Genomic DNA, 17190 nt, shown 5'->3' with positions numbered 1-17190 from the left:
ACCTGAAATGATCCCAAAAATATGTGAGCCTTTGATACATGTCATCCTGATGACATGACAATGGCCTCAGTAACTTGTCACACAAAAGCAAACGTAGCACAAGAGAAATGGGTGTTCTGCTTATATGCCACAACGAATATGCTGGTGGCACTGCCACAACTATTTACTTATAAATTGTAAACTTTTTTTTTAACTTTTTTTTTAATATCATGTCAATGTGTGCTACATGCATGCAAACTAAATACTTTAATAAGCCGCATACACATACAAAATTTAATGAATATATGCAAACAAATATGCAAAGAAATACAACAAGACACACATTAACTTTCTGTAATTGCACCACACATGTTCCAGCATGCTTTACATATGGCGCGAACGCACATCCATGCTCATGATTGCACACCATATGAAGTTGTACCGCTTAGCCCGCCGCTACAGTCAGTACAAAATACAAACTAATAGTCATTACAGTACATAAATTGAGGGAACTATGATTGCTACGTAATACAGAATACATGGTACATGGTACTCACATCACATGACAAGCAAGACAAATATAATCAACATGCAAAATCAAGTAAGGTAAAGCTGTTAATAAGATCGTAAGTGTACGCCCTAACATATATTAAAGTAAAAAGTGCAATTACAAGGGAGAGGGAACAGTAGCTGGATACTACAGACTGGTCCCTGGGGATGACATATGCAACAGACCAGGTACATTATTATTATTATTATAATTATAAAAAGTACCATGAACTATCATAAGTTGAGGCCAAACAATCATATTAATCCTGAGAAAAATAGTGTAAACACATTTAAGGGAAGAAAATTGAAATCTACACAGCTAATTGTGTCATTTGGATCACACTCATTTCCATCACTGTACTGTAATCATTTATCCTTCAAAATTTTCCCAAAAAAAGATACATAAAACTGGAATGAGTGTAAAGGCTTGAGACGCATGTCTTCAGAGAATTTATCGGTCAGATAGTTGAAGTACAGAAGGTAAATTAAGAGAAGGCAGTGCCTCTACCTCTATGTAGCCTAAGAAAATCTTCTCAACTTGATAGGGAGATGTTCACCATTGATAACTTCGACATTGTGATGTAAATATTTGTGCTCACTTGCTGGCCAACATATTACGGGCTCTAAAATCTCCCCAAAATATGCATTTCTTCCTCTTTCAACCTCGCCAACAAAGAGCATTAAATATTCAGGAAGAATAATGATATGAAAACAAAGAGTCAAGCAGTCAGAAACAAATCACATCAGTCTTTGGTTTACAATAATGCTATATCATGTAAGTGTTAGAAAAGGAAACAAATAACATTACTTAAGAGGTAGAAAAAGATGGCTAGATCAAGCCATATGGCCAGTGGTCCACAACTTCGAACAGAAAAAATCCAGCATTCAAACAGTTTAATGCAAAACAAATAATGGAAAAATTGAGTCAACAAATAAGAGGACAAGGAGAAAGAAAAAAGGTAATCGGCATCAATGGGAATCTCAGCATCCCTCCCCCAGTTTCATCCACTTTTTTACTTCGTGCGCACAGCGCTACAGTAAAGTAAACAAAAAAGAAACATCTTAATCTAGACATTAGGCAACTACCATTGCACATGCCACAGGGAGATTTTCACCTTGAAAAGAAGAAAAGAAAAGGCATTATGGCGACTGGAGCAAATGAGTGTTTCAGCGGGGTTTGTAAAATAATAAACTCTGGACACCAAAATTGATTTATGATAAGATAAGATATAAAAATTGAAAAAAGAAAATTTTGTGAGAAAGAACTAATAAATGTACATAATTAGGCCTTGTACGTGAAGAAAGGTTGAAAGAACCAAAGGAGTGGTAGGCACATGTGAAATTTAGAGCCAAATTCCAGCAGTCCGTTTGTAAAACAATGGTGCTTAACACTCACTTGCCACGATGCAGTACAACAAAATGAACTAATCAGTCCATCCTTAAGGGAATACCTTACATAAGTAAAACAATCTACACAATTCATTACATCCAAGAACATGAAAGCTCCTTGAACAATGGAAGATTATCAAATTCCTTATTCCACAAGTATCAGTTCTTACACCCTGCAGGGTTCAGTAACATACCACAAACTATCATGCTCTTATCCATTTCCATTCAAAATTATTTATCAGACCATAGTAAAAAGCTCTTGCCCCGAAATGATGGGCACAAAATATGAACATACACCTAGATTATTACAGCTATTTTTACAGCAGTATATGGTGTCAGATGCCTACAAACACACGATTCTACATAATTCATTGCCACCTTCATACAGGATGTATTTCCTAATACTGTTCAGTCTACCAGCCATTACAGTTTAAACACGCATAATGCAAAAATAGAATACTGAAAATTTCAAGTGTTTTCAATGTTCATGGATCCGTTGATGGTGACAGTTAAACAATATGCCAACGTTTGAGAAACATCACTGTACGTACCATGGAAACTCATTAGTGACATATAAAAAGTCCAAAAATGTCAACCCGAAGCAGAAAAGATCAACAAGATGTCAAGAAACATTGAATAAGAACATTTCAATGGGATGTCAAAATTACCAAAACATATGGGTAGGTTCAGACACATTAGCTACACACTAGCTGAGTGCAAGAGGCAACTTAAATTAAAGGATTTACGTAACTCAGTACTGATTTCCTAATAGTGTATGTGGTGGAAGTAACAGTATGGGCTGGAACAGATGAAAAGTTAAAATGGATTTCAAAAGTCATAACCCACACAACAATGTTGCTTCGACCCAAACAGTAGCTTATTTATTGGACACATCAAACGCCTGGTAATTAAAACTTACATTCAGACAGAACATAATCTAATGGCCTCTGAAATGAAAGAGAATCTAGTAAAAAAGTGAAAAAGTATGCTCATATACAAAATGTTTGAATCGTGTCCCTTAAGTCTTCGATCATATTTACATAAACCACAGAGGATTTTGCTCATAAACCACAGAGGGTTTTGCTTTGAACATAAGTTCAAGGGAGACTTTATTACTTACAGAATCGCCTTACACTAACAACTTCCTTTAGACATATTTTGAGAAATTCAATTTCTCTTATTAGCATCCTTACATCTGACTTTCTTATCAGAATATAAAATTAATTTCTGGATTCAAGGAAGGAAACGCAGTTGGCTGCAGAACAAGCAAATCAACAATAAACAGGCAAAAAAAGGGGAGGGAGAATATTCCCACTCCATAGCTATCAATCATTCAATTCTTTAAGAACCAAGGTGTACCCCAGTTACTTGACTAGTGATAATTAAATGGATGGAATTTTAATTAATAATCAGAATGATTTTAGTGCCTAAGCACAGTCAACTTAGGTCACCTAAAATTTAAAGCAAATTAATTCAGCCCTAGAAGAATGGTGACACAGTGTGTAGTTAATAAACTCCATCAGTTCTCACAAGTACAGCAAAATAAGACAAAAGGAAACAAACAAATAAAATAACTTTGTGGTAAGTTACACTCATATTCTTACACCTTCAGCATTCCTAACCATTGAAAGCTATACAAGGGCAGAAACATCACAATTAAAAGCTGAAGTCCAGTCGCGTGCAGGTCATAAATAATAAATAAATAAAACACTGGCAGGCACAGCCTAACCTATTAGCTGATAAATACTAGTTTCTTCAGGAAGAAAAAAGTGAATTTGATCAACATAGATTTATCTACTTGGCTCCACAGTCGCCATAGGAAGAGTACTTCAACATAACAGAAACAAACAAAAAGTACTTTTAAGACAACAGCTCAAACAGCAACATCTCTGTCGAGGATTACAAGAAACAGAAGGGGGCAGAAACATAAGCGATGTAAAATTAAAAATCACATTGTCGTGTTGTGTTTTTTTTTTTTGTTTTTTTTTTGTTTGAGAAAATATTTAAGAACACAATTGGTTGCGCTTGAGTACAGAAATTTAGCTTGAATTTGTTTAAGTACTTATATATGAAAACAATCACACATACATTTATTTCAATGCATTACATCCCTCTCACATACACTCTTTCATACATAGACACACACAACCACACATAAATTCAGGCATCACACGATTGTACAAAGTTTAAAATGAAACAGTCAGAGACAACAAGCTGCTCTCCTTATGCATACAGTACATCCATGCACAATTCACTCCCAGTTTAAGAAAACAATTAGATTTAAGATTGGACAACTGGGATAGGTGAACTGATTCAGGTAATAATAGAAATAATCATAATAAAGATAATAAAAGGCTCTACAATCTGTTTCCTCTCTTTTGGAAATTCTTAACATACATCTTTAAAATATTGCTAGTGAGACAGTCAGGAGATATGACTACTTACATACATTCTGTCATCACATCACATAATAATGTGTTTTAAACTAAAAACAGAGATCTGGTATGAATTTTCCGACCTGCGTACTTCTTCTATTTAAATAGACCAATTTGTAATTATTTATACAATATAGATCATGCATGATTGAACGCCCAGACAAACCATGTACACCAGACAAATAGTCAGTCAGTTCAGTTATGAAGTCTGAGAGAAAGAAACAGAAGACACCAAGCAATGTGGCAGTTCAAAGTTTTCATTAGCAAAGTAATCTACTTTCTTGTAAAAAACCAAAGAAAAAAGAGCTACACTTAATTAATTTGTCATATTTTAAAAGTGCAAATTAACTACACAAATCAGACCATTCTACTTTAAAACCTTAAATTTTCATACAGTATGGATTCCTTAAATGTAAACACAAAGAAGGACAGTCACATAGAACTGCTTTACAGCAAAGCAATGTGCTTAGAGATTAGCCAAGTAGCCACACAAGAATAGGCATCTTAAAATAGATTACTAATCAGAGGTGTGAAGAATACATGCACACGCGCACACACGTCACTATTGGTGTTGTATTTATATACACAACATACAAAACATATGAATTGTCAATAAAGTAGTTTTTACATATGTTCATGGCAGAATGGATTCTCAACTCTCAGACGACATATAGTAACAAATCATCTCAGTTCTGTTGTTCACAAATCATGACATTTGGAACATTACAACATAAGGTCTAGTATCAAAGATTATCTAAATATTAAAAGGATTGAAAATGAAATGCTACAGTTTGACTCACTATAAGACAGCGTAATGCAGCACAGTCTTGCGGCTGTCTCAGTCTCTTCGTTCCTAATTTTTTTGTCACCTCCAAATTTAAATTTTAACTTTGACCTTTACCTCCCTCAGTCCATTTGATTATTGATTATGGAGTTCTGTGAAAGAAAAATGACTTAATGAAATCACAAATTTTAGTCCTAACAGAAAATGGCCCAATCAAATTAATGGTGTAAACACTTACCCACTTAAAGCTCCAAAGATGTACCCAATGCATGCTCTGTCATACTAAGACACAGAGACTCCAGACGAGAATTGATGGGATCATAATCATTGCTGTTGGGTGGCAGTGCTGATGGAAGGCTTATTGGTGGAAGAGTGGTGTCTGGAGAGCCTAACTGTTGACTTGGTTTGTGGGGAGCAGAACGTGTTCTGGTCAGCTGAGAGTGCCCCTCAAGAGGCTGAAACAAAGTCAATGGAAACAGAGCATGAGCGAAAGGCAATGAAAAACATAAATTGCAATTCCAGCAACTTACTACTCACCTCCATCAAAAGTGGATCTTGAAGACTGGGACGCTTGGCCATGAATTCAGAGATTCCTCCAAGTTGAGGGCTGCCAATAACAGCAAGACTGTTTCGATGTTGTTGTTGCGAAGGTGCCAAACTTTGGAAGAGACTGGCAAATGTTGCTGCGCGTTGTTGTGCAGTCTGCTGTTGCTGCTGCTGCTGTTGTTGTTGCTGCTGCTGTTGTTGCTGCTGTTGCTGCTGCTGCTGCTGTTGTAATTGGGAAGGCTGAGTTTGAGAGGACGGACAGCCCTGGCCAATGATACCCTGGAAACGTGCACTTACTGCAGGGTGTGAACCCACTGAAAATGACTGTGAGTGAGGATTATGCCACCTGAAAAATATAATAATAAAAACAATAGATATAATAAAATAATAGTAAGCATGAAAAGTCATAGCCACAAGAATGAAGGAAAGCAATGTTTACTTGTATCTATTGTGCAAGTGACGCTGTGGAGATGGACGCCACACATGTTGAAGCTGCAATTTCCAACAACCAAGACGCTGTTTGTGGATGGCACTGAAGGCCTCATGCTGTAGGCATCGGTCGAGAAGCCATACAAAGTCGCTCAATAGCTTTTCTTCTGCACGTCCTGATACAAGCAGCTGAGTACACACTATAAATGGAAGATAAGATAAGATAAGAAAAAGATCAAAATATTACCAGTTATTGTGGTATCTCAAAAACTCCAAATTCACTTTAATAAAACAGGCGAAAAGTGGCTATACCTTTCCCCATAACCTTGGTGAACTGTTCTGGAATATCTTCAACAGTGGAATCTTTGTCCTTTTCATCAATCGCTTTGATTGGTGAGCATAAAACTGCTCTCAAATCATCCATTGCTTGAGATAAACTAGCTCCAGCCACAACATCTCTCTCTAACTGGCATAGAGTGTGGTAGCGTTCACGAAGTTTACGAACACTTAGTACAATCTTGTGTCTTGCACCTTTAGTAACACCCATTGTTGCAAGCTTCTCTTCAGTGAGGTTTAACATCTCATCATAACTTAGTTGAGCAAATAACCATGCATACTTGTGTAAGCGCAAAGACTTCAACCATGATGGTATATCTGAAAAAATAGTTTATAAAAAAAAGAAGTTTAGCAGAAATTAACACTTAAAGAAGCTTTAAGCATTTAGCAAGACACAAAATTAGGATTGCTTACCACGCATACCACAGTTGTCACTGCTGAACTGCAGTCTGAGGTCATCCAAATGTGATTCAGAGCCACTGCCTGATGAGGCTTGAGAGCTTTGTGGGGAAAGTGGTGGGCCTGACTCAGATGACAAAGAGAAACTACGAGCTTTTTGGCGGCCAGAGAGATCATCCTGAAAAGGATAATTGATGGTATTTTATTGTTTGGAGAAAAAAAAATGAAGAGGATTAACAGATGAAGAGAAATAGATATTACCTGCGAGCTCCACAATTCAACACTGTGAGCGATGCTCACTGGTGGTGTGAGGCTGTTGCTACGGCGTACTCTTGGTTGGCTACCATTTGTAAAGTTACCAACTCCTCCTTAAATAGGAAAAAAAAATAAGAGAGGTTAAAAAAAGCTTAGCAGACAGACCTTAGATGTTGATGAAATAAGTATTTCTAAGTTGAAATAACCTTGAGGCTGAGAGTTTGGTTGGAATTGTAAGTGAGAATGCCCATTGTTTGAAATAGTCAATCCAGGGCGTTGTTGCTGCCCTTGCTGAGATGCCTGTGGTCCTTGCTGTGGTGGCTGCTGAGTCTGAAAAAAGTTTGATCACAATTACTATTGGTCAATTTAAATTTTATTTCACCATGAAAGGAAACAAAGATTTATAGTAAACAACTGATAAATTGGGTATAATGGGGAAACTTACTGGAGAGGAGTCAGCAGTGATGGAAGGAGTATTCACACCTGTACCTCCATTAGTGATGCGTTCTTCCATCATCTTAAGCCACGGATTTAGGGTTCTGCATTTGAAGGGTCAAAGAAAATTAGTTACTTTTTTGGGCAAAGTTTTGACAAGATAGGATAGAAGACAAAAAACAAATATACCTTTTATCATCATTGGAAAGAGCTGGATGAATGAGGGAATAAGAGAGAAGCTGTCTGGCTTCTTCCAGATGTGAACCTGTTCCAGTCGCATGACTCAAAACACGAGGGATAACCGCTATGTATCGTGACCTAGCTTCATTGTTTCCTGGCCGCAGCAAAGGAAGGTGTTGCAGAAGCTGAGACATTGCAGTCTCAGCACTTTCTGTTAGAAGGCTGCTGACGAACCCTGTAGGACAAATTTTGGTTCAAAAGGGTTACATTACACCACATGAATGCTTAAAAATTCATTAATGACAAAAATGTACATACCTGGATTATTTGCCTGTTGCTCTGCGAGTTGAAGTTCAACACAATTTTCCAATGACTGGTCCATTGCCAATGTAAGGAACCGGGCTTGAGCAGGAGCCAATCTTTTCAACAAGGAATACAGAGCAACAATTTGCTCGCATTCTGACAAGGTTTCGAACCATTCTGAGACAGCAGCTAGATGTTCACGATACATAATGGTGTAGTGCTTAGGAGTCTTTTCCAGAAGAATAGGACCTAACAGTTCTGCATCTTCATTTTATCCTGAAACAAGTTAAAGAATTTGCTAATTCAGAATATTTTGTCAAACCAAACAGAAAATTTACAGGAATAGGTTGGTGGATAACAAGGCTTACACTCCTCGATATTATTTTGATAATATTTCTTGCACAAAGCTAATGTTAACTTCAAAATTTGATGGCATTTTGTTTGTTCTTTCAAGCATTATTTTGAGATACCAAGGTAATTTTTGAATGGGTCATGGATGAAGGAGTGAATAACAATACAATGAGTAATAATAATTCATAACCACAGCAGCACCAAAAAAACACCACTAGACTGAGGGTAGACATAAACAAAGCACCTACTCTAAAAAAAAAACTTACAGCCATTTTCTTTTTTTGTACATTCTACTTATTATCCTCTTGGAATTAAGGGAGCTCATAAAATCAAGTTAGTAAGAAACCCAGAAAGTCACCACTGAAATCGTTCAACACGAATCCAAAAAAGATAAAAGGTTGAAGTATTTGGTTCGGTGGGCGGTCGCTCTTCCTAGGTGTCAGACAGCCGGGTTCCCGACCGATGCTTTGCGGGAGTCCTTTGTTGTGGAAATGTTTACCGCAGGAAAAAGGCGAAAAATATCACACGGACCAACATTTAGGATTCAAGATAAAAGATAAAGAATAAGAAATGGAATAGACCAAGTGGGTTTAAGATGAATCTTGAGGAAGCTAAACAATTACAGGAAAAACAAACAACCGGGCCCAGCGGTAGCAGAATAACGCACCGAGATCATTTGTATCCAAAGCCCAATTACCTTCGGGAAGAAACGGACATATCTATAAGAACCATAGTTAAAAAACGCTTATTTCAAGGCTGGGTTCATAAATACCCCCAAAAGAACAAGGCTTTTGATCGATGAAACGATTAAATAACGATTCTTATGACCTTGTCTGATAGGCCTACAGCAGTACCACGAATAATGGAAAAACGTTCGAAGGACTACTATAAGCATACGAATTTAAGCGTGAGGAGGCGACTCACCATGAAAGTGGACTATTCTTGCCAATTACAGCTCATTCCGAAGGTATCGAACCGTATTTTTTCACAAAACCAAAAGCCGTCAAAAGAGTCCCTGCACAGACATGACAACAAAATAAACACTGCAAAATGACGTCATAGTTCATTCTTGCTTGACTTCATTCAGTGAAAAATTCTGTTCCCCAAAAAACTATGGATGTGCAAGGGCTTGTTTGATAGCGAAAAACCCCAGGTAAATTTAAGAATGTGAAAATTGTGAATTATTTCGCGCCTTTCATCGAAATATGCTGACAAAATACAAGGAATATTGTGGTAGCAGAAAATTATTTCCTGTGGTAGGCCTGGCTTGAACTGCAAATACTTTTAAAGACAATGAAGAGTGACCTTTGAAAAACGTTGATTTTGACTGAAAGCTTTGAAATAATTGCTTGATGGATAATGAACTATAACAAACTTCTTAGTGCGCTGTCTGATAACTACAGGAAACCATGATGTTGAATTGTTAACGCAGCAGGTTGGTAGACACGACTGGTCTGTACCTCGCAGCTGATTGGTCAAAACTTCTGTTTACATCCTACTACACGAGGTTCAAACTTATGTCCTCTTAGGTCCTTTGGAAGACGTAGGAGGTTGAACGGTATCTCCTCATGCGTGGGAAACTGCCATACTAACCCTTTCGTTTCCTCTGTTCGTTTAGTTCATTCGAGCACATCTTGCTCTTTAAATTGGAATTAGATCGCTTCCGTACGACTTAATGAGCTGCAAGCTGTAGGGAAGACTTTAAGGACAGACGTAGTAAATTTCCGACTAATGGACACAGGCGTGATAAAAAGTTAGAGGGGGAAGACGATAGGCGGTAGGGTTAGGCGACTCACTCCTAGATTAGGTTAGGACGGCCGAAGGCTAAAAAGGTGTTGTTTCTGTTTTATATTTAAGCTTGAAGGACCAAAAGACTCAGAGTGTCTGGAGGATATTACATAAAGCAATAACAGATTGTCTGTCTACAATTTCATTTGCCAAGCCAAATTCCAAACAAAAAGTTGGGTTCGTTCTCGTGCTTGTGACGACGCCGGCGCCCTGCTGAAAGTGTGGTCAATTTTGGTCACCATGAAGATAAAGGGGTTAAGAAAAGAAAAGAAGCAGGAAGACAAACGAGCAGCAAGTGTGGTTTATGTTTGAAAGTCTCTCGAAACAGAAATTCAATATCTGGCCAACCTTACTTTATTCAACGAAACTGTGTCACGGTTTGCCTTTATATTCAGAAATACGGAGACTACATCTCACTCCAAGAATAAGCGTGTCCCTCAATAGCAGATTCGTTTCACTTTTATGAACGAAACCTGATATTTACCACAGGTTGGTGACAGTTGGGCCACTTAGACGCCCGGCCAGCGACGTAAACAAGAATACTTGAGGTGTATATTTTAGCAGGGCCCCTGCGGGCCCCTGTCGCCATGTCCACCTCCGGTTCGGGGACGCCAGCGCGACAAGGGAAGTCCAGCGCGCCGAGCCTGGCCGACGCCGACAGCCGAGTGCCCCCAGCGCCACGGTCGGCCCCTTCGGCCTCGGCCCCCAGCGCGGCGCCCAGCGTCACCGCCAACGCCGCCAACGCCCCGCGGCCGTCGGGGTATCCGTCGGGCACATCCCGCGTCCGCGTTGGGGCGCCAGGCAGAGCAGCTCCGCCGGCCGCGGGTGCGTAGAGCCCGAGTCCCTGTCGATTCCAAACAGTGCTGTCGTCGCTCGCCGTCTCTCTCGCACTCATGGGGCGTGCCGTGGGTGCGAGAGAGAGAGCTGCAGCACCGCTTCCGCGCCATTGCCGCAGACCAGCATGGTGGCAGGCCGGTGGCGGCTCAGGGAGGCGCGGCGAGGGCGAGGGCGTCGGTGTTGTCCACGCCGGTGCACAGCTCGCGGGGCAGCGGCTCGTACTCGCCGTCGCAGGTACCCGACGGCGGCCTGCTGCGACAGCAAACGCGAGCACGGTCCGCAAACTCAACTTGGCGGCTTCGCGCTTCGCCCTGCACAGGAAGTCGGAGAGGAACCCCCCATAGCGTACTGGCGACCGACCGAGCCCTGTGACTTGCCCCGCATCCTGGAGCTGGCCAACACGGACGTCATGTCCATCTTCGGGGAGGTGGAGGACATCCCTTCAATGCTGTAAGCGGCGAGGCGGCCCAGCGCCAGCCAATCGGAGAAAATTCGTTTTGTCGCTCTGTCTTTCGCGATAGCCTGTCTCTGTCTGGTCGCAGGGAGCGCGGCGTGCTGTCGCTGTCGCAGCTGAACGTCAGGGAGGAGCTGGTGGCGTGCTTGTGCCTGTCCAACTGGCCGCCCAGCCCCGGCGTGCACCCCTCCGCCAGCCCCGAGTGGCTCAACCCGCTGTACGAGCTGCAGCTCAGCCCCGCGCGCACCATGCACGTCCGCCTGCTGCTCTGGCACGACCGCTACGCGCTCACGTGCGCGCGCCTCCTGCTGCACTCCGTGTTCGTCACGCTGCCCGCCCTGGAGCAGCTGGTGCTCGTGGTGCCCGCCAAGACGCCCAAGAGTGAGCAGTGTCCCTCGTGACGGCCGGTGCCACGTTGAGTCGGGTGTAAAGGGGAACTGTTGTAGACGACGTGCTGTGGAGCCTGTTCGACGAGGAGCTCGCCAAAGGCTTCAAGACGGCCACCAACCTGCAGAGCCTCCTCATCTGCCGCAGGGAGTTCTTCGTGAGGAAGCTGCGCCTGCGCCCCGCGGTGTAAGACCAAGTACGCATCGCGCCTCGCGTCGCTCTGTCTCTCTCGCACTCACGGGGCGTCGCGCGTTGGTGCGAGAGAGACAGAGCTACGTGCCGAGAGTGACGTCGGCCACATTCGTCCCGCAGCTGTGAGGACAACGACGACCTGCTGCGCATCTTCGACCAGAAGGCCTACCGCCTGCGCCAGCTGTACGGGGACTTCAACATCGCGGAGCTCATCTCCAACCCGGAGTCGCGGCAGATCATCGTGGCGGAGGGGCCCAAGGTGAGGGCCGAGCGGCCGGTCTGCGTCCAACTCTCTTGTCAAAGTCGTGGGCCAGCTTGGAGCTTCTGCCCTTCCCCTCCAGCGCCAGACCAAAGTGAAGCAGGCCTGGGAGATGCGCGTGCCCGTCATCGGCGTCATGGTGCTGGACTCGAACGTGAACCTGCCGCTGCTCAACGCGCACTTCCAGCTGCTGCCGTTCTACGGGCTGCGGCAGCCGCACACGCGCGACGTGCTCAACCTGGCCGGCTGGGTGAAGCCGCGGCCCGAGATGGCGGAGGCACTGCACACCGCGCAGCAGGCCGCGTGAGTGCAGCAGTGCGGCGGCCCGCCGGCCCGGGGTGCACCGGTGAGTCCATCTCGAGGAAGCCCCTGCCACCCCCTTTCTGGTCGGACAGGGACGAGTCGGACGAGCCCGCCACGCTGGAGGAGGACTCGTCCTCCGGGACGTCCACCTCGGGGCCCCGGCGCGTCGAGGGGCTGGCGGCACGCGCCGCGCGCCTCAAGGAAGAGGCCCTGGAGCGCAAGCGGCGCCGCTGGACGGGCGCCGAGCACTACTTGTCCGCCATCAGCCTCACCGAGGAGGAGCGCCTGGAGCCCGAGGACCCCTACAGGCTGGCCGACGTGACCTGGGCCAACGTGCAGGCGGGCACCGAGTCCTCCTCCCTGGACACGGTGAGCTTGCCATCGGCAGCTTACCGTCGCGCACGTAGGGCTCCGGGTGGCCGGTGGCCGCGTGGCCGGGCCGGGCGCTTTACTCAAAGTTCTTGTAGGAATCCATGGACTCGGACGACGGCCGCATCTTCAGGTTCCATCGAAAGAAAAGTAAGGCAGAGTCCCATCGTCGGCGCTTTGCAGTACACTGCAAATGGCCAACGCAACCTCGGCCGTTTCCCCTTTCCCCGCAGAGGTCCGCGTCCGGACGCGCTCCGACATGATGGTCGCCAACAAGGGCGTCATCGAGCTGCTGCCCGAGTTCCGGGGGCCGGCCAACGCGTTCCTCGTCGAGCTGTTCGTCATCGACCAGCTCTTCGACGAGAGGCTCGCGCTGGACTTCCTGGCCGAGGCGTTCCGCATCTTCTCCGGGCTGGACTACTGCACGCTGGCCGTCCCGCACGCCTTCCCCACCTTCCCGCTGCTCGACAACTTCGTGGTCAGTTCCCCGCAAACGCCCTGGAGTGTTTTCACTTCCCCGCTGCTCTTGACGTCATGGTGGTCTTGGTGGTGGCGCAGCGAGTGGCCCCGCGCGAGCGGAGACACTTCCACCAGGAGCTGTACGTGGCGCACCGCTCCGCCGTGCTCGGGTATCGGGTAGCTGTCGCCACCACGGTCAAGTAGAGCCTCGGCGTGCTGGGCGCGTCCCCCAAGGCCTGGCTGCTGCCCGCAGGGAGCTGGAGGTGCGCGAGGCCGTGCCCGCCGACCTGCAGGACGTGCTGCAGCTCATCCGCACGCTCAAGCGCAGCCTGGGGCTCGTGCTGCGCGAGGTGCAGGCCGCCCTCGGCGTGGAGGAGGACCACAGCGGCTGGCTCAAGGCCTACGTCGCCTGCTGGCAGGACCAGGTCGTGGGGCTGGCCGTCATCAGGTAGCGTCGCGGCCGTCGCGGCACGCCCGGGGCTTGCTGCAGACGTCGAGATGTTGAAAAACCCCTCCGTTGTTGTGGTTTACAGCGATGAGGACGACTGGGAGTACATGGCGTGCCACTACACGGTGGGGCGGTTCGCGGACGTGTCCCTGCTGGGGGAGGCCGACCACGGCGGCCTGCGCGTCTGCCTGCTGAGCCCCGTGTTCCAGCAGCGCGCCGGGCTCTTCCTGCGCGAGCTGCACCGCCTCAGCGCCAAGACCCTCCTGTACTACACGCTGTACCCGTGCGCGGACCTGTGGCGCGCCGACGACAAGGCCGCCAAGGACGCGGACGTGGCGGACGCCCGCGCCGGGTGAGGGGAGGGGCGGGGCGCGAGAAAGGGAGGAGAAAAGGCCAGGCTTGTGCGGTATTCGAACCCACGCCTGCTGCCTGCTGGTTCTAGGCAGGCGTGTCCCCTGTTCCTGCACAAGCAGGCCCCCGCCGCGGCAGAGCAGCCGACGACGCTGCCGTGCCTTGCGGTCCCCTCCATCCTGGACGAGCTGATGCCCGTCGCGCCGCGACCGCCGCCCAACGGACTCCACCAAGTGGTCGTCGAGCAGCTCGAGGAGGGGGTGAGTTCATGGAAGTGCTCGCGGAAAGAGTTCCATCGGCTGAGACTTGAAAACGCCTTGTAGGAACCGTTGTCGGCGTCCGATAGGAGGGAGCCTCCCTACGCGTTGTTCCTCTCGACGCCGAGGCTGGTCGCCTTGCCCAAGGCCACCGTCAACGTGAGGGTGGTGGTGGTCGGGGCCTCGGACACGGCGCTGTCGTTCCTGGAGACGCTGGTGTTTAGGTAAGGGAGAGTGGGGTAATTCCGGACGCTTTTTTTCTTTTCGGTCTTTGAGCTTGAATATGCTTCTTGGGTCAAATGTTATTACAGGAGAGTAAAGTATGGACCTTTACCTTCACAATGATATACATGAAAGCCAAATCTCAGCAACGGTTAGGGAGATATAGGCGCCTAACAAAAGCCCTGCACGTGTCCGGAATTGCCCCAGCCTGGGGTAATTCCGGACGACCTATGGGGCAATTCCGGACGACCTTAAAATTTGACACTACTCGAGCTTACTTTCGCTTGTTTTGATGACAGGCATGCTTTTAGAAGGCGTACAAGGACATTTGCTGCGAACTGTTTGCTGCGAAGTGTTTGATTATTACTCAAAGCATATTATAAGGAATAGTTTCTATCAAAACCCCTAAATTGACAACACTGTCTTGAGTAAAGCTCTTAAACATAGGTGCAATACTATTTTTCGTTCTTTCTTTATCCTTCCTAACGGTGGGGATGCATGTCCACAATTTTGAACCCACTACCTTAATATAATGCGGGAAATTGAAGAAAATAACACTTCTTGTCCGGATTTACCCCACAGGTAGTGAAAACCTTTGATGTTCAATTGTAAGAAAACGGCGAGCCATACGAGCACTCCCGAAACGCCAAAGTAAAGTCCGAAGACCATATAATATGATAGAATTTTAGTCATGGGACTGAACTTGATGGTAAGGTACGATAAGTACATGGAAATACGGGGGAAAGATGCAGCTTTTGCCTATTTTTGATGGTACTCAAAATTCGTGAAGCGACCACAGCCAAACGGTTTGACCTCCTACCTTGGCGATTTGGAATTATCATTTTTAACTGATTATCTTCCTCTGTTAGGCGGGCTTTTGAGTTATCTTCACTCAAACCCAGTGAAAATCGAAGTGTCCGGAATTACCCCGTGTCCGGAATTACCCCACTCTCCCTTAGGCGTCACTATGGCAAGCCACAGCGTTGCTCTGAACGTCATCCGCGCCGGCTTCATCTCGCTCTCACCGCTGCAGCGCGCCGGAGGTGCGCTACAACAACCTGACCCTCGTGTCGGCGCACGGGCTGCGCGGCGAGACGGACCTCGGGCCGCTGGCAGACCGCTTCCTGCCGCACCGCGGCCGGTACGACTACCGCCAGTTGGCGCGGCTGCAGCTCGGGGCCTGGGTCAACGTGGTCACGGGGATGGTCACCAAGATCCACAGGTCAGTGGACTGGCTTCGAATCCTTGCGCGGCCCCCCCCAAGCACGTCATGTCATTTAGGCCAAATGTTTTGACAGGGCCGAGAGGATCGTGGAGGTGGACGGCAAGACCGCGCTGCCCTACGACTACCTGTTCCTGTTCTGCGGCCAGCAGTTCTGCCTGCCGAAGCTCGACCTTGAGGAGGACTTGCCCTGCAAGCACTACCCGACCGGCAAGGGTTGGCCTGCCTCCATAGGGTGAGGCGCCTGCGGAAACCAGGTCAAACATCGCGCGCAGCCGCGCACCGGGAGGCAAACCCCAGAGCCTTGTCTGCAGGGCGGCGGAGCCCGCATCGGTGCGCATGATGACGCCGCGCGAGGACGACGATGGCCCCGTGGAGGAGGAGGCCTCCTCGGAGGACATGTCCAGCTCGGCGGCGGAGACGGTGGTCAGTCTTTGCCGACGGCCTCGAACGACGTTCCTAGGACAGCAGGCCCGACACTTTTTCGCATCGCAGAACGACGTCGCCGACCAGGGGGCACAGGCGACCGCCGGACCCGCTTACAGTGTGCACCCTGGTCAGGGAGGGACCGGCGAGACGGACGAGGCGCCCGCCAACGTGTTCCTCATCAACGGGGACGTCGACGTCCGCGAGGCGCTCGCCTTCCTGCACCCGGCCGCCAACAGCACCTTCGGCGGCGATGGTGCGTAGTCCGCTGTAAGATCACAGTGCGAAGTGAGGCAAGCTAACGACTGGCGCGGCCCGCGGCGCTGCAGAGAAGGTGGTGCTGTACGGGCCGTGGGAGCGCCCCGAGGTGCTGTGCTTCGCCGCCGGCCTGCTGCACTGGGGCGTGGCCGCCGAAGACCTCCACATCGTGGACCCCAACTCGCCCGCTCAGGAGGGCCCCAGGCTGCCGTCCTGCTTCGGGGAGGAGGAGGTGGAGGCCGCGGTGCTGGCCTCGTTGGAGGCGTCAGGGGTGGGCCTGAGTCGCGGGTGCGAGCTGCAGGGCTGGATCCGCGGGGAGCCGGACTGGCTGCTGCAGCGCCGCGAGGACGGCGTCGACGGCGTCGGCCAAGCCAACCGCGGTGACACGGCCTTCGCCACCCACGTCGTGTTCAAGCCCAAGCAGGGGGCCAGCCTGAAGCGCCTTCACGACCTCGTCAGGAAGAAGGTAAAGCTGAGGCTGGTCTGCCCCTCTAGCCTCACTGGCTTCGGTTTGTTGTCACGCCTACCATGCAGGACTCCGAGGAAACGTTGGACGAGATGGCCCCACTGTCCATCCCCTGCCTGGCC

The 17190-nt window shown here is 47.6% G+C and overlaps 2 protein-coding genes across 2 annotated transcripts; one reads left to right on the top strand and one right to left on the bottom strand.

The window, feature by feature from the left end:
• Positions 1-2686: 2686 nt before the first annotated feature.
• On the bottom strand, positions 2687-9448 carry LOC117640974 (protein Smaug homolog 1-like). The gene is made up of 12 exons (XM_034378048.1): positions 9295-9448; positions 8035-8295; positions 7726-7951; positions 7547-7640; positions 7308-7431; positions 7108-7214; positions 6862-7024; positions 6424-6765; positions 6122-6311; positions 5674-6028; positions 5375-5591; positions 2687-5288 (listed from the first exon to the last, which is right to left on the bottom strand). Exons 2-11 carry the CDS (start codon positions 8225-8227, stop codon positions 5379-5381), a joined length of 2007 nt encoding a protein of 668 aa, XP_034233939.1. The 5' UTR covers positions 8228-8295; positions 9295-9448; the 3' UTR covers positions 2687-5288; positions 5375-5378.
• Positions 9449-11404: 1956 nt separating this feature from the next.
• Positions 11405-16157, top strand: LOC117643553 (cilia- and flagella-associated protein 61-like). The gene is made up of 15 exons (XM_034382501.1): positions 11405-11445; positions 11538-11830; positions 11896-12022; positions 12149-12287; positions 12370-12590; positions 12683-12959; positions 13058-13109; positions 13193-13437; positions 13518-13618; positions 13672-13866; positions 13952-14218; positions 14309-14477; positions 14541-14698; positions 15730-15918; positions 15995-16157. The coding sequence occupies exons 1-15, from the start codon at positions 11405-11407 to the stop codon at positions 16155-16157; spliced, it is 2637 nt and encodes an 878-aa protein (XP_034238392.1).
• The last annotated feature ends 1033 nt before the right edge of the window (positions 16158-17190 follow it).

Source organism: Thrips palmi, unplaced genomic scaffold, assembly GCF_012932325.1.
Source record: "Thrips palmi isolate BJ-2018 unplaced genomic scaffold, TpBJ-2018v1 HiC_scaffold_1, whole genome shotgun sequence".
Lineage (NCBI taxonomy): Eukaryota > Metazoa > Arthropoda > Insecta > Thysanoptera > Thripidae > Thrips > Thrips palmi.
Note: the sequence above shows the minus strand (reverse complement) of the source record. Positions and strands in the feature narration are given on the sequence as shown.

What these genes read in the sequence shown, in the direction of transcription:
- LOC117640974 (XM_034378048.1), bottom strand. Translation starts at nt 8,227, where the DNA reads ATGTATCGTGAACATCTAGCTGCTGTCTCAGAATGGTTCGAAACCTTG. An exon ending in GCAACAGGCAAATAATCCAG is followed by an intron (nt 7,952 to 8,034) that starts GTATGTACATTT and finishes TTTGTCCTACAG; the next exon opens with GGTTCGTCAGCAGCCTTCTA. An exon ending in AAGATCCACTTTTGATGGAG is followed by an intron (nt 5,592 to 5,673) that starts GTGAGTAGTAAG and finishes ACTTTGTTTCAG; the next exon opens with CCTCTTGAGGGGCACTCTCA.
- LOC117643553 (XM_034382501.1), top strand. Translation starts at nt 11,405, where the DNA reads ATGTCCATCTTCGGGGAGGTGGAGGACATCCCTTCAATGCT. An exon ending in TCGTGGCGGAGGGGCCCAAG is followed by an intron (nt 12,288 to 12,369) that starts GTGAGGGCCGAG and finishes CTTCCCCTCCAG; the next exon opens with CGCCAGACCAAAGTGAAGCA. An exon ending in AGTCCTCCTCCCTGGACACG is followed by an intron (nt 12,960 to 13,057) that starts GTGAGCTTGCCA and finishes AAGTTCTTGTAG; the next exon opens with GAATCCATGGACTCGGACGA.